The sequence below is a fragment of the Lithobates pipiens genome, unplaced genomic scaffold (assembly GCF_037356315.1).
Source record: "Lithobates pipiens isolate NorthernLeopardFrog02 unplaced genomic scaffold, aLitPip1_a1.2 Scaffold_8, whole genome shotgun sequence".
Lineage (NCBI taxonomy): Eukaryota > Metazoa > Chordata > Amphibia > Anura > Ranidae > Lithobates > Lithobates pipiens.
In genome coordinates this window covers 269,821,424-269,836,618 of record NW_027507903.1, presented here as the reverse complement: position 1 = coordinate 269,836,618, position 15,195 = coordinate 269,821,424, and the positions used below count along the sequence as shown (strand labels likewise).

General features: G+C 43.9%; 1 protein-coding gene across 3 annotated transcripts in view; it reads left to right on the top strand.

Annotated features, from left to right (window-relative positions):
* OTOGL (otogelin like) overlaps positions 1–15,195 on the top strand; it is a 253,043-nt gene that overhangs the window by 182,367 nt on the left and 55,481 nt on the right. For all 3 annotated transcript variants that reach the window (XM_077471956.1, XM_077471955.1, XM_077471957.1), the window contains 5 exons: positions 3,109–3,201; positions 8,036–8,225; positions 8,987–9,201; positions 9,864–10,005; positions 14,041–14,226. In XM_077471956.1, coding sequence (XP_077328082.1) covers positions 3,109–3,201; positions 8,036–8,225; positions 8,987–9,201; positions 9,864–10,005; positions 14,041–14,226 — 826 coding nt within the window. The remainder of the gene's footprint in view (positions 1–3,108; positions 3,202–8,035; positions 8,226–8,986; positions 9,202–9,863; positions 10,006–14,040; positions 14,227–15,195) is intronic.

The window sequence follows — 15,195 nt, the reverse complement described above, 5'->3', positions numbered from 1 at the left end:
GGGACCCTCTTCTCCCCATATATACCCAGGGGCTCCCACCAGAGACTCCCCGGAACCCTCCTCCCTCCCACCCTCCCCCTACCCTCCCAACCCAACCATCCTCTCACTTCCCCCTTCACGCCCTCTTTAAGTCTTTACTTTGCTCTTGGCTCGACTCCTCTCGTTCCTCTCCATCTAGGGATCCTTGGGGTCAGTACTGTTTTTTCTTCCACCCCCCACCCCGGTAGCCGGGGAGGGGGGATGTCCAGCCTTTCGCAGAACCCCTGTAGATCTTCGGGGAATCGTAGGACTGCGGAGCGGCCGTCTTTTTTCCCAATTAAACACGCGGGGAATCCCCACTGGTAGGATACACCCAAGGTCATCATCTGTTGTGTGAGGGGCTTCAACAGCCTCCTTCTCACTAATGTTTCTACAGCCAGGTCCGGGAAGACCTGCAGTTCTACCCCCTCGAAGATCAATCCTGCCGCTGTTCTCAGTTTCTCCATAATGAGGCCTCTCTCTTCTACGTAGTGGAACCTCACTATTACGTCTCTGGGTTGCTCTTCCCTTAGCCCTGTCCGTCTTGCTATCCTATGAGCTCTGTCTATCCTAAGGGTGTCCCCGGGGTCTCTTCCTAATAAAGGGTTGAATACCTGCTTTATTATACTGCCCAAATCCTTGCTGCTATATTTCTCTGGGAGGCCCTTGATGCGCACATTCTTCCTTCTCCCCCGGTTGTCCTGGTCCTCCAGTTTATATTGGAGGCTCCTATTCGCTAACTGAAGGGATGTAATTTGTTCTGTTATCTCGTCTAATCTTTGGTCCTGGTTGTCTAATCTCCCCTCTATCTCTTCCACCCTCCCAAGTACTAATCCTATATCTGACCTCACTCCTGCTATTTCCATTTTTAGTGAGTCCTCCATTTTTGTGAACATTTCCGTTAGCATCTCCCTGATTGGGGGGCCTTCACTCTCCTGGGGTGTAACTGGCGCAATACCTCCTCCCCTTGTGCCCTCCACCTCCTGTCCTATTTCCTCCCTCACATTACCTTCCTTTGGGGGCCCCATATTAGCTCCATTTTCCATTCCCCCTTTTTCCTCCTCTAATATCCTTTGCTTGTTTGGGCCGGATCTCCGTGTTGCTACAAATTTTGGGCTACAGGGGCCTTCCTCTGTTATACTAGAGTTGCTTGCCATGTAACGCTGGATTCCCCCTGGGCTAGAGGCCAGTGGGGTTTTTTTTCCTGTTTTTACCTTCCCTTTCATCTTCCCCTATAACTAAGCTCCCCTTGTTTTTAATCCTTTTTTGGCTACCCGCTAGCGAGTAGAGAGAGAGCGCGGGGCGACTCCCCGCGCCACACCCCTTCTCCCTGGCTCCAGGAGTTAACCCTCTCTCCTCTCCCTTCCCCCCCTACCCGGGAACTTTTACTTAATAATAATGCAGTACCACCCCTGCCAAGATGCAAAGCCCAGACAGAAATCTACAGGTACGCAAGCTGTAATCATGCTATAAGTCCCATCAATATTAATGCAATCTTTATACAGTCTCTTTATCAGGTTTTGTCCTAAAAACTTCTTCTTCTTTTACTTCCTGGCCAGCGCCCACTCCTTGTGGTTAAGGCTCTTCAATATTGACTCAGGGTTGGACGCAGCTTAATTGGTAAAATGTCCCTTCCTCAGCGAACGGTAACCTTGGTTCTTGAATGCTCCTCTAAATAACCCCTCTTCTCTGTGTTGCATACAAAAAAGAAAACAATGTCCCATTCCGTGGAGAGGATGAGGGGGGTACCAATATAAGTACTCCAAACTTGCAGGGGGCCACCCCGGAGAGGTCTTAACACATAGCCATGGGCTGTATACAGTCTGTTACTTCCGTAGATGCTAGACGTCCCCCAATCTTCTCAGTGAAGTGAGAACACAACCACAAAAAAAAAGAAGAAAGAAGAAAAAAAAAAAAAAAAAAAAAAAGAGAAGGATGGGGGGGGGGGGGGAGGAAAACAAAGAAAAAACCAGCGGGAACAGAGCAGAAGTTTTGTGTTCTGTGGGAGCTCTTTACTTATCTCCACCGGGTTTCCAGTAACTTCCCTTCTCTCTCCCTTCCCCCCTTCTGTGGCTACTTGCGGTAGGGTTTCTTTTAAATATCCTACTGATTTTCAACATGAAAACTGGGTTGTGGATCCCAGTATGAGCCTACCTTTCCGCATTTTCTTCAATACATGAGGCCCCCCCCCCAGTGTTTTATTTATGTTTGAAACGTTTAAAATATAAAGTTCACTTCCGGATGGGTTGCCTAGTCTCCGACAAATTCTATGCCACTTGACGCAGGGGAAGGGGCTGGGACAAAATGTCTTTATCCTTACTGCTCTCTTAGTAAACTTCTCGGCCCCCTCCTCCTGCCTGCACGGGGTTCAGGGAGATAATAGGGGGGAGTCCTACAGGAACTGAGGTAGAGAGCCAGAACGCCAGCAGCAAAACTATACCCAGCCTTAGCAGTTTTCAGAGCGTATCTCCTTATAACACAGTTCTCACACGGCTCAATGTACAGCTCTGTCCTGCCTAATCACATTCCACCATTAGCTCCTACTTAATGTTTGTTTTACTGTACCGCACTCCAGTGACCGTGGCCGAGGGTTTCCTCCGCTGTGCTGTGCTCCGATGGACCGGTGAGCTCTCTAGTGTAGGCTGACGGCTGTACGCCCGTGATTCGAGGCTCCCGCCGAGACTGGCGTCTCCTGCTTGTCTCCTGTGTGGATTCCCCCGGCAGGGTTCACTTGCAGCTTCCGGTCTGCGGCTGGTCACGAGTGTCCAACATCCGTGTCAAGGGGCGCATGAAGCCGTTCCCAAGCCGCGTCAGGCTGCGGGGAGCGGCGCGGCGGAAAGAGGCAAGCCGGCTCTCTTCAGGCTGCCGACATGCCTGAACGAATCACCGCTCTGCTTCTCGCCGTGCGTTGGAGGGGGACGGAGAACGCCGTGGGAGTTCCAGGTGGAGAGGGAGGGGTGGAGGAGCTCCGGACGAGCCTATCTTCTGGTGCTCCGCCCCATCTCACGTCAGCAAGATCACCATTCTGCCTATCGTTGAGCACTGACCTCTTTTTAAGCTTTGTCATGTCTTTCTTTGTTTTTTTTGCAGGTTGCAGCTGGAGGTACTTCCGGGCTGTGCTTCAAAAAACTAAATGTTACAACTGCAAAATTCCAGTTGCTTATAAATCGTTTAGAAAGGAGGGTGAGTATAAAATGACTGCTCTCTTGTCATATGTATATACAGTCTTAGCTTTCTGTTTCGTTAGGTACACATGGATTACAACTGGGTAATTATCTTTAGCATATACAGTATCTCACAAAAGTCAGTACACCCCTCACATTTTTGTAAATATTTTATTATATCTTATCATGTGACAACACTGTAGACATGACACTTTACTACAATGTAAATTAGTGAGTGTACAGCTTGTATAACAGTGTAAATTTGCTGTCCCCTAAAAATAACTCAACACACAGCCATTAATGTCTAAACCACTGGCAATAAAAGTGAGTACACCCCTGAGTGTAAATGTCCAAATTGAGCCCAAAGTGTCAATATTTTGTGTGGTCTTCATTATTTTCCAGCACTGCCTTAATCCTCTTGGGCATGGAGTTCACCAGAGCTTCACAGGTTGCCACTGGAGTCCTCTTCCACTCCTCACATTGTTGCTACCACAGACGCTTGACACCATCTGAACCAAATAAGTTTATCTTGGTCTCATCAGACCACAGGAAATGGTTCCAGTAATCCATGTCCTTAGTCTGCTTGTCTTCAGCAAATTGTTTGCAGGTCTTCTTGTGCATCATCTTTAGAAGAGGCTTCCTTCTAGGATTACAGCCATGCAGACTAATTTGATACAGTGTGCGGCGTATGGTTTGAGCCCTGACAGGCTGACCCCCCCACCCCTTCAACCTCTGCAGCAATGCTAGCAGCACTTATACATCTATTTCCCAAAGACAACCTCTGGATATGAGGCTGAGCACGTGCACTCAACTTCTTTGGTCAACCATGGCAAGGCCTGTTCTGAGTGGAACCTGTCCTGTTAAACCACTATATGGTCTTGGCCACCATGCTGCAGCATAGTTTCAGGGTCTTGGCAATCTTATTATAGCCTAGGCCATCTTTATGTAGAGCAACAATTCTTTTTTAGATCCTCAGAGTTCTTTGTCATGAGGTGCCATGTTGAACTTCCAGTGGCCAGTATAGTGTGAGAGCGATAACACCAAATTTAACACCCCTGCTCCCCATTCACACCTGATACCTTGTAACACTAACGAGTCACATGACATCAGGGAAGGAAAATAATTTGAGCCCAATAATTGGGCCCAATTTGGACATTTTCATTTATAGGTGTACTCACTTTTGTTGGCAGCAGTTTACACATTAAAGGCTGCGTGTTGAGTTATTTTGATGAGTTTTTGAGTTGAGATTGAGTTATTTTGAACAGCAAATTTACACTGTTATAGAAGCTGTACACTCACTGCTTAATATTGTAGCAAAGTATAATTTCTTCAATGTTGTCACATGAAAAGATATAATATAATATATATATATATATAATATAATATATATTTATATATTATATATATATATATATATATATATATATATATAATTATATTAAATTATTGTATATTTATATTTATATTTGAAAGCTTAGCTCTTGTTTATTGTATGATTGGCTAAACTAAAACAAAGAGATTTTGTGAAGCTTTGCTATGAAAAAAAAAACATATTTAAAACCTGGATCCTCCTCTTCTTGGGTCCCTCTTGCTGCTCCTAGTCCCTCCCTCCTTTGTGTGCCAGAAGCTTGCTACAGGAGGCACCCAAGCCGAGTCAGACCTCTGTGTATCCATTCAGACATGGAGCCCCGACCTGGCCCCACCCCCTATCCCCCCTGATTGGCTGACTGACTTTGATTGACAGATCCCGGAGCCAATGGTGCCACTGCTCTGTCTCAACCAATCTGGAGGAGAGTCCTGGGTGGCTGGGGGGATCATAGACATCGCTTGAGAGAGAAGGGGCTCAGGTAGGTAATTAGAGGGGTGCTGGGACTGCTACACAGAAGGTTTTTTATCTTAATGTATAGAATGTAAAACCCTCTGCCTTTACAACTCCTTTAAAATAAACCTGGGCAGTTTATTTTATCATGTGATTAAAAGTGCCCACTGCCTCTACCCAGCAATTTACTTTCCAGGAGGTTGCCAGCCATTTTAAAAATAAATCTGACACAATTTGTGATGAGATATCCAGTATCTAGCCTTCATCTCCAACCAACACACCAGGTTCAACACCACACTCAATACATTCCTCCTTCAACCCTGTTACCACTGAGGAAGTTGCCAAACTCCTTTCTGAGGCCCATTGTACCACCTGTCCCATTGATCTTGTCCCCTCACAATTACTATGACCCCCTTCCTGCTCTATCTTAAACTCTTTAACCCACATCTTTAACATTTCCCTCTCCCCCAGCACCTTTGCCTCCACGTTCAAACATGCACTGGTTACCCTCATACTTAAAAAACCCTCACTGGAACCCACGTGGATGAATAACTTAAGGCCCATCTTCCTGCTCCTGTTTGTCTCTAACTTTCTCAAACACCTTGTCTGCAACTGTATGAGTTGCTACCTCACTGACAGCAACCTCCTTGATATCCTACAGTCTGGCTTCTGCCCACAACATTCCACTAAAACTGACCTACTAAAATTCACTGACTTACTAACTGCTAAAACCAATGGCCTTTACTTTATACTCATACTTTTAGACCTTTCTGCTGCCTTTGACACATTTGACCACTCGCTCCCGCTTAATAAACGCCACTCCATTGGCCTCCGTTGGCCTCCATGACTCTGCTCTTTCTGGTTCTTCTCTTACCTATTTCAGTGCACTTTCAGGGTCACATACAACACCTTTTTCTCCGATCTCCTCTACATCTCTTCACTGGGCTAGTCGATAACCTTGATGGCTTTCAGTACCACCTCTATGCCGATGACACCCAGATCTATCTCTCTACTTCCCAACTCACCCCCTTGATCTCCTCACCTATCACAAATTTACTTAGCGACATATCAGAATGGATATCACGCCACTTTCTCAACCTCAATCTTTCTAAAACTGAGCTTGGAATATTTCTCCTGATCTTTATCATTGAGATCAACACCACAACCACTGGTCCCTCCACACATGCCAGTGTGCTAGATGTAATCCCTAGACTCTGACCTCTCCTTCGGCCCCCACATCCAGTCACTTGCTAAAGTTTGATTCCTCTACCTCCACAACATTAGAGAATTCATCCCTTCCTTAGTAGTGACACCACAGAAGAACTTATTTACTCCTCAGTTATATCCCACCTTGCAACTCCTTGCTCACTGACCTATTTTTACACAGGTTATTTCCCCTTCAGACTATTATGAATGCTACTACTAGGCTTGTACACCCTTCTAACGTATTGGCGGCCGCTGCATCTCTCTGCCAATCTCTTCACTAGCTTCCACTAGCCCAACGTAAAAAAAAATTCTAAATACTAAACACAAAGTCATCCACAACATTGCCCCCAGCTATATCACCAACCTCAACTGCAGATATCGCTTCCTCCAAGACATCTTGCTCTTTAGCTCCCTTGTTATCTCCTCTAGACTTTTCCAGAACCTCTCCTAAACTCTGGAACTACCTACTCCCTTTCCCAGAATGTCCAGTAAGCTCCTACCCTGTCCGTCTTCAGGCGATCCTTAAAAACTCACTTATTCTGGGAAGGCTACCCCACCTCCACCTAAAAAGCTGTACTTGAGTCATCTCCATCAGATCATCCCCTGCAGCGATTACCTTTTGTAGCATCTCCCTCTCACTTTAGATTGTAAGCACCATGAGCAGGGACCTACTATTCCTTCTGTATTGTAATTGTACTATTCCCCTTTATATTGTAAAACTGTTGGCGCTATATAAATCCTGTATAATAATAATAATTATTATTATTATTTTTATTTACTGTATGAATGCTCAACTGTCTTGAATAATCCCTGTAATATGTCCATAATGTTTATTTCTGTTAATTGTCAGCTCCATCTACTAGCATAAGTGGATCCCAATGGGATCCATGAGAAACATAGAAGGCACAATCCTGCCTTACAATCAGAGAAAAAAGATTAATACTGTTCTTATTGCCTAGCAGCTGTAAAAAAAAAAAAAATAAAAGCGAAGGCACAGCAGAAGAAAGGCAGTGAGTCAGGGTCAGGGGTCAACACTGTCTTTTAAAGAGGGCAGCACTGTGGGAATCGTAGGCATATGTGCATAAAGCAAGTCCCAAAAAATTCCCAAAATGTTCATCACATCACCTCTGGAGATAATCTAAAGTTCTCATGGTAAACCCATTGCCCAAGGAGGGGTGCCTTGGATGATGGGTGACATGTCACCTAGAGTACTGTAAATGTTAGCTCTGGGGGTGTACAGAAGCAACATCAGGGCGCATTGCAACTTTTGGAGGGCATCCTCACTGCCTAATGTGGCTTATTCAAGCAGGTGCTAATGTAAATAAATAGCTCTGAAGAAGAGGGGATACCCCTCGAAACGCACCCGTTTTTGGACTCTACATCCCACCATTGTTACTGGCCAGCAGATCATGCTGGATGATGCAAATGAGGGACTTTATGCAAATTGCTTGATTTTATTACTCGTTTGTGAGTATGCCTTCTTGTCCTTAATACATTAAAGTTTTACGAAGGTAATATGCAGCGCTGGTGTGCCCTCTGTTCTTTTTTCCTTTGTAAACATTAGCTGTGGTCCTGATGACTCCACAGGAAGCCCTAGATATACTGGGGGGAGGGGGTTATAACCTCTGGGGGATTGGCCTTCAGCTTTCTATGAGCCTAGTGGTCATTTCACCTGTAAGTAGCAGTATAACTCTAGGGTGCCTAATTACCATCCAGCCGTGTCCCTCAAATGTCACATTATAGCCCAAACAGCCTATCAGTTTGACAATCACTGAGTATCTTGTTGTTCATTAGTAACATTTTCATGATTCTCTTCCTGTTGTTTCAGGTAGAAGTGAATTCAATACCTCAACCTTTACCTTACTCAAAGCAAGGACTATGTATCCAGGACACAGGCGCAATGTATGTCATTAACACCCCAGCAGGCATCAGCATTAAGTGGACTCATGTTACTGGTATTATAGACATACAGTATGGCTTGCATTCCAATCAGACCACCAAAACAGAAGGGCTTTGTGGTAAGTAGGACATGAAAGAATCAGTGATTTGTTTAATCTTTGACTTATAAGCGACTTTACTAAAATGATATGCCCTGCATGCATGTGAAATGACTGCAACTTTCTTCATTCTTCAGAATATTTATGAAACTATGAAATATGTCTCAAAATCTCTGCTGGAGAAATATGTTGTGTGGTTATACATCTAAAAAAGTTAAACAGTAAAAAAATGAAAATCTTTTTTAGGAATGCTGACTTGGTAGGTTAGTGGAAATCTTACAAAAGAATATCTGACCCAGTGACAGTTGTATAAGTGGGGCTTTCCCCTCACAATGGAGAGACTTCCACTTACTACTTTTGTCTTCAGAACTGGAAGTGGAGAGAAATCTTTTTCAATGCAGTAAAAATGCTAAATAATATTTCAGGTGTTCCCATAAATTCAAAACTGTAATTGATTTAACAGTGGTGATTTCTACATCTGATTATATCGACACTACATTGTTCTTCAAAAAGTAAAAAAAAAAATTAAAAGCTCTTGGTGTTTGCTATTTTGTCTTCTACTATTCACATTAACAAATGGCAAAGCCAGTATCCATATTATAGAGATTGCTCCTCTCCTAAAGTACACTTTGGTTCATTCATACAATATGGATACAATATATGGTGCTATAAATTACCAATACGGGAGGAAATGTTACAGATTAATTTGTAGTATCCAATGATGCTACACAAAAGTTAGAAAAATACTCCCTTAAGATAATTTACCTTTTCTCTGTTATAAGGAATATGCAATGGTGATCCAAGTGATGATTTAAAAATGCAAAACAGGACCATAGTAACAAATAAAGAGGACATTGAAGCGTTTATTAAAAGCTGGGAGATTGAGAAATCAATTGATGTTACTACAAGACGTCCAGTAAGGAACTGCACCGAAGATAACTGCACTTATTGCATGGAGTTACTAAACAAAAAAGTATTTTCCCCTTGCCACCGGAAGGTATGCATATTACATAATATTGACATGTTTACCACTTGCCTACTCTGTAAAAACACTCATGGCATAAGAAAGATGAGACAATATATTGAAGAAGACAAGGGCAAGGTGGCAGAACTGCTAGGAGTTGTAGACATGACACCCTGCCTGTCCTTTCAATACAGTCAGGTCCTCATTGTTGTTCCTTCACAGTTTGTTAATTTTTTTGTGCACTAATATTCTATGAACTTATATTTTTCCCAACCTGGGTCCATGCACCTTTGACTGAGCTCCTGGAAGTGAGCAACGTGGGCAGATTGTGTCTTTTAGCCTCACTGTCCCTAGACTATGCATGCTCCATGTGGATGTGATATCTGATCTTGTTAGTGTTATAGATGTAAAAAAATATCTGTTCATTGAACATAACATAGTACTCAATGATCAGAGACATGTTACATTTTTCATATGATTGAAAAACTTCAGGAATAGATTGAGGTAAATTAAGATAAAATGACTTTGCCCAGCCTTTACCCATTTAGTTAATATTTTGGAGGCTCTGGTTGAGTGTACATTTGTTGCACTTCAGACTCTATCATTCCACATTCTTATCTATGCCTTTTCTAGGTAAAGCTAGATGTTTATTTAAAATTGATGGTTGGTTTGCCTAAAGTAAGTGTTATTTGTAGGTTTCTCCTCAAGACTTTTGCGAGAAGATGTGGATCAACAACACATATTTCTTAAACTATGAATGTGATGCTCTCTCTGCCTATGTTGCATTGTGCAGCAAACACAATATCTGCATTCGATGGAGAACTAAAGATTATTGCTGTAAGTCACACTGCTTTATCATTATCCACAAATATATGTATACTGTATGTGCACTGTAGCAGGGTGGTTGCAAGATTTGGGAAAGGCCTGAGGCACCCTGATCAGATGATGCAGCAAACGTAGAATGCAAAATGAGCAGAATGGTTAAATAGAACCTGAGTCTGGAACTGTAGTACATAGAGTGCAAAGGCCAGGATTATGTATTATTATACGGGATTTATATAGTGGCAACAGTTTGTGCACTTTACAACATGAGGGCAGTTACAACTCTAGGAGGGAGGGTCACGTGATACAAAAGGTGATAGTTGTGGGGGAGGAGCTGATGGAGAAAATTGAAGTACAGTTGTTAGGTGAAGGCTTCTCTGTAGCTAAGAGTATTCTAAGGTAGCTAAGGTATTGTCTAAAAGCAAAGTAAGAGATGATCGGCTAGATTGGGGTAGGGAGTTCAATAGGATAGGAGCAGCTCGGGAAACATTAGGTTGGTATTTTGAGACTAGGGTAATAATGTATCTGTGAGCAGAGTTGTGGATGGCTTAGTAAGTTGATGTAATGTATAAAAAAGCCAATAAATACAGTGCAGTGGTCAGGACTATGTAACTTACAACATATCTTCTACAGTGAAGCGATCAGATGCAGGGGTCAAGACTATGTAATGTGCAACACTGCATATACAGTGCAGCAGTCAGGACTATGTAGCACACAACATAGTATACAGAGTGCAGGGGCTATATCGGCATTTGGACTTCAACAGTCAGCACTATGTAATGTAAACATAGTGTATGTAGTGCAGCCTTCAGCAATATGTAATGATATATACTGTATACAGTGCAGTGGTTAAGGTGCAGGACTGTGCAGTTTTTCTGCACAACTTGCATTGTGCAGCAGGCAGTAGTAACCCTCCCCTCCTTATGTTGGGAGTCTGTGATGAATACCCTCTCAAATGTTGTTGGTCACTGGTGTGTATGCCAGTGTACCCCCCTTACATTGGTGGTCAGTGGCATTTATTCCCCTTATGTTGGTGGTCAATGTTATTAACCCCCTTAAATTGGTGGCCACTGGTCTTTGCCCTCCTTAAATTGGTGGTCATTGGCATTTGGATCCCTGTCAATTGTGTTTAGAGTCCTCACTTTTCACTGGTCATTAGTGGGAGCTTTCATATTTCCTTGCCTTACAGAAACTACAAGAGTTCTGTGCACTTCCTCCTTGGTCTCTGAGTGATGTTGGACCACAACTACACAGGCAGCATTGGACTGGAAATTCCTCCACCCAGTATTGCCTGTTACAAGATTTTGCTTCAAATAGAGAACTTCTACTAAGCCAGTCCACATGCCAAAGTGTGTGCCCATGCTTATACTGTACACTGTACAGCAAAATACACAGCGTTTTCCTTTGCAGGGTTAGTTCCAGCTTCACACAGCAAAAAGATCCTATTCAGCTTCTTGGTTCTGATTACAGTTTCTCACTCCCCTGGGTTTCTACTTGAACTAGAATGGGGCCTATCTTTTTAGGCTTGCCAACTTGGACACACACTCTGTGTGCCCCAATCACATACTCCTCTGAGACATCCTGTGACGCTACATCAGCAGTAGGGACTGACTCCACTGTCCTGGCTTAGAAACCCATTATAAGGTTGTCCATTTAATTGCTTATTGCTGACCAGATCTCCGACTGACTGCAACTTCTCTTCTTTGTGCAGTAAACCCACCTGTTCTTAATTGGAGTCTTGTTCTGAGTTACCTGCTCTGGAAACTTAGGGGTCCTTTCGCTGTCACAACTACTTCTCAACCTGTCTTTTATCATATTATCACAGTGACAGACATTGCTTCTGTCACACTGTTTACAATGGAGCTAAACAGTCTTACACTCAGAGTGACTTGTTCTGTTAGCTGCCCTGCTAGAACTGGGACACCAGGCATGAGATCTGGGGCACCTGCCCTCAATGTCAGGGTCTAGTGATGCCACACTGTACTGTAGAAATGTGGAAGAGCCTGAGCATTTGTTAGGCACTCTATGTAATATTTTGTGTATAATTTAGTTCTAGCAAAGTCTGTAATCAATGCTCCAGGCAAGCATCTATATACAGAGTTAAAAAATGCATATATGCAGTTGTTTTAAGTGCCAAAGGCAATTCTGTGTAGCCAGGTTGATTTAGCTATTCCTGCCAGCCTGTCAGTACCAGAACAACCTTGTCAAGAACATAATCCAAGTCTAGGACTTAATAATGAAGCAGTAACTGTGCAATGATGAGGCATCCCTACTCTCTGCACACTGTTTTCTAGTCAATATGTACTCTTAGCACATGCACTGTTTAGAGCTCCATTGGATCCTTGTGTGGGATTCTCCTCTCTGGGTCTCAGTGCTGTTGTACATGGTATTATTTCAGAAGATATCAAGATTTTAGGTTCATAAACTAGGTGCATATATATATGAGCTTCAAAGGTAGCCAATGGAGTCTTCTTACACTCCTTCATGACGACATCACGAAGCTGGTGAATGTTAGAGACCTTGCGCTCCTCCACCTTCCATTTGAGGAAGCCTCGCAGATGCTCTACAGTGTTTAGTTCTGGTGACATGCTTGGCAAGTCCATCACCTTTACCCTCAGCTTCTGTCATGTACCATGCTGGAGGCTGAGGTGATGAGAGGGCTCCCCTTGCGGCTGAATGCAGAGTACCCCTGGAGTTGGAGACACAGGTTACTATGCCCAGAGATGCACGGGTTGCCTGCCGGGGAAGCTGCCTGATGGTTCCAGAAGTGGACACCCAGGAGCAGAGAAGGTGGTCACAACCAATGACTCTCTGGGGTACTGGTAGATCTTGACAGATGGAAAATCAGAAACAGCATCGGAAGTCAGGCTGGGGGTCATACACAGGAGGGCAATCAGAAGCAGAGGCAGGAAGTGTAGTTGTGATCAAGCCGGGGTCAAACACAGGAAGTCAATCTGGAACAGGCAGAAGCAGGTCAATGAAACAAGCTGGGTTCAGAGTCAGGAGAGAAGCCAGGTCAGTAACAGGTAATCAAACAGGAGCAAAGAACACAGGGACACAGGATACAGAGCTGATGATAATCCAGCGATTTATGAGATCAACTGTCCTTATATAGGCCAGGAAACACAGGTAATTACCACATTATGCATATGCATGTTCACGGTTGCGTGCCAGTTGCTAATGCGCATAAGCGGACTAGAGTGGCCATATTGGATATTGGCATATCTGCTAGTTCTTCTCTGGTTTCTTCCCTGACAGCTTCTTTAGCAAGACAGTGGTAATTTTGGAGGTGTGTTTGGGGTCGTTATCATGTTGGAATACTGCCCTGCAGCCCAGTCTCTGAAGGGAGGGGATCATGCTCTGCTTAAGTATGTCACAGTACATGTTGGCATTCATGGCTCCCCAGTGCTGGCAGCACTCAAGCAGCCCCAGATAATGACACTCTCACCATGCTTGACTGTAGGCAAAACACACTTGTTTTTGTACTCCTCACCTGGTTGCCACCACACACGCTTGACACCATCTGAACCAAATAAGTTTATCTTGGTCTCATCAGACCACATAACATGGTTTCTGAGTAGAACCTGTCCTGTTAAACCGCTGTATGGTCTCGGCCACTGTGCTGCAGTTCAGTTTCAGGGTATTGGCAACTTTCTAATAACCTAGGCCATCTTTATGTAGAGCAACAATTCTTTTTTTCAGATTCTCAGAGAGTTCTTTGCCATGAGGTACCATGTTGAACTTCCAGTGACCAGTAGGAGAGAGGGAGAGCAATAACACCAAATTTTACACACCTTCTCCCCATTCACACCTCGGACCTTGTAACACTAACGAGCCACATAACACTGGGGAGGGAAAATGGCTAGTTGGGCTCAATTTGGAAATTTTCGCTTAGGGGTGTACTCAATTTTACTCTTATTTCAAATTGAATACATTATTGCCTTAATTAGTCCTTGTTCTTATCTGCCTAGAGTTTTGCTATAAGGTGCCTATACCATCTAACTATCCTAGGCAAAAATAAATTATAACCGTCTTACATATTTTTTGTAGCATTGACCTGTCCAGAGGGAAAGGAGTACCAGCCTTGTGTACAGCCCTGCGCTGCCAAAACCTGCCTAAACAAGTGGTACTATGAAGAGTCGCCATGTTCCTACTTAAGGGAAGATTGTGTTTGCAAAAAGGGAACCCTTCTCCACAGAACAGATTCTGAGCTGTGCATCCCAGAAAAAAAATGTGGTATTGTATTTCTTTTAACACCTTTATCACCTGCTCCCCAAATCTAAAATCCTTTAGCTGATGTATTCCGTAGGGGCTCATGTACACTAGAATTAGCCCATTGAAGAGCAATTCCCACTTAAACAATTTTCAGATGGCATTTGACAGGTTGTGAGTAGGCATTGCTTTGCTTCCTTGTTTCCTGTGTTAACCTTAAACACCTGCACCATTACACTACAACCTCATGCAATGCATGCAGATGTGGCATGGCTCATTTAGCTGAATGGGTTGTGTTTGGTGAATGGGGCTGCCAGCTGAACTTTTGCCGTGGCATGTGAATACCCTTGTGTAGCTGCCTTTGCAGCTTATAGGGGTGGTTGAGGGGCATTATAAGCCTGGCTCAATTGCCATTTTTTTGCCCCCCCCCACACACAAATGTAAATGAGGCCTAACTGAGGGAACATTAAACAGCAATCCCAGCCAACAAATGAACCTCAGCAGTGAACGGCCAATGCTATTCAACAAACAACTGTGATAAAGTCAGAGAATCACATCTGTTTCCTTTAGACTATATTCACATAGCAGCATAGTGGCAGCCAGGGGCAGCCACCTGTGAGAATCACTAGAACATGGGTGTCCAACCTACGGCCCTCTAGCTGTTGTGGAACTACAAGTTCCATTATGCCTCCGATTTTGGGAGCCAAGTTCCATCATGCCACTGCCTTTGGGAGTCATGCTGGCAACTGTCAACCTTGCAGTGCCTCATGGGACTTTCCTTGCAATGCCTCGGGGTCCTGTAGTTCTGCAACAGCTGGAGGGCCACAGGTTTGGACACCCATGCACTAGAATGAACACAGAATACTATTCTCATCCATGAGGCTGTAAGAATGTAGTTCTGTGTCATCCACCAAAGCCAAAATGTATACAGCTCTCCACGTATGGTTTGACATGGTTTGTTTCCTGAAGCCTGTCCTGTGTGTAACATATTCC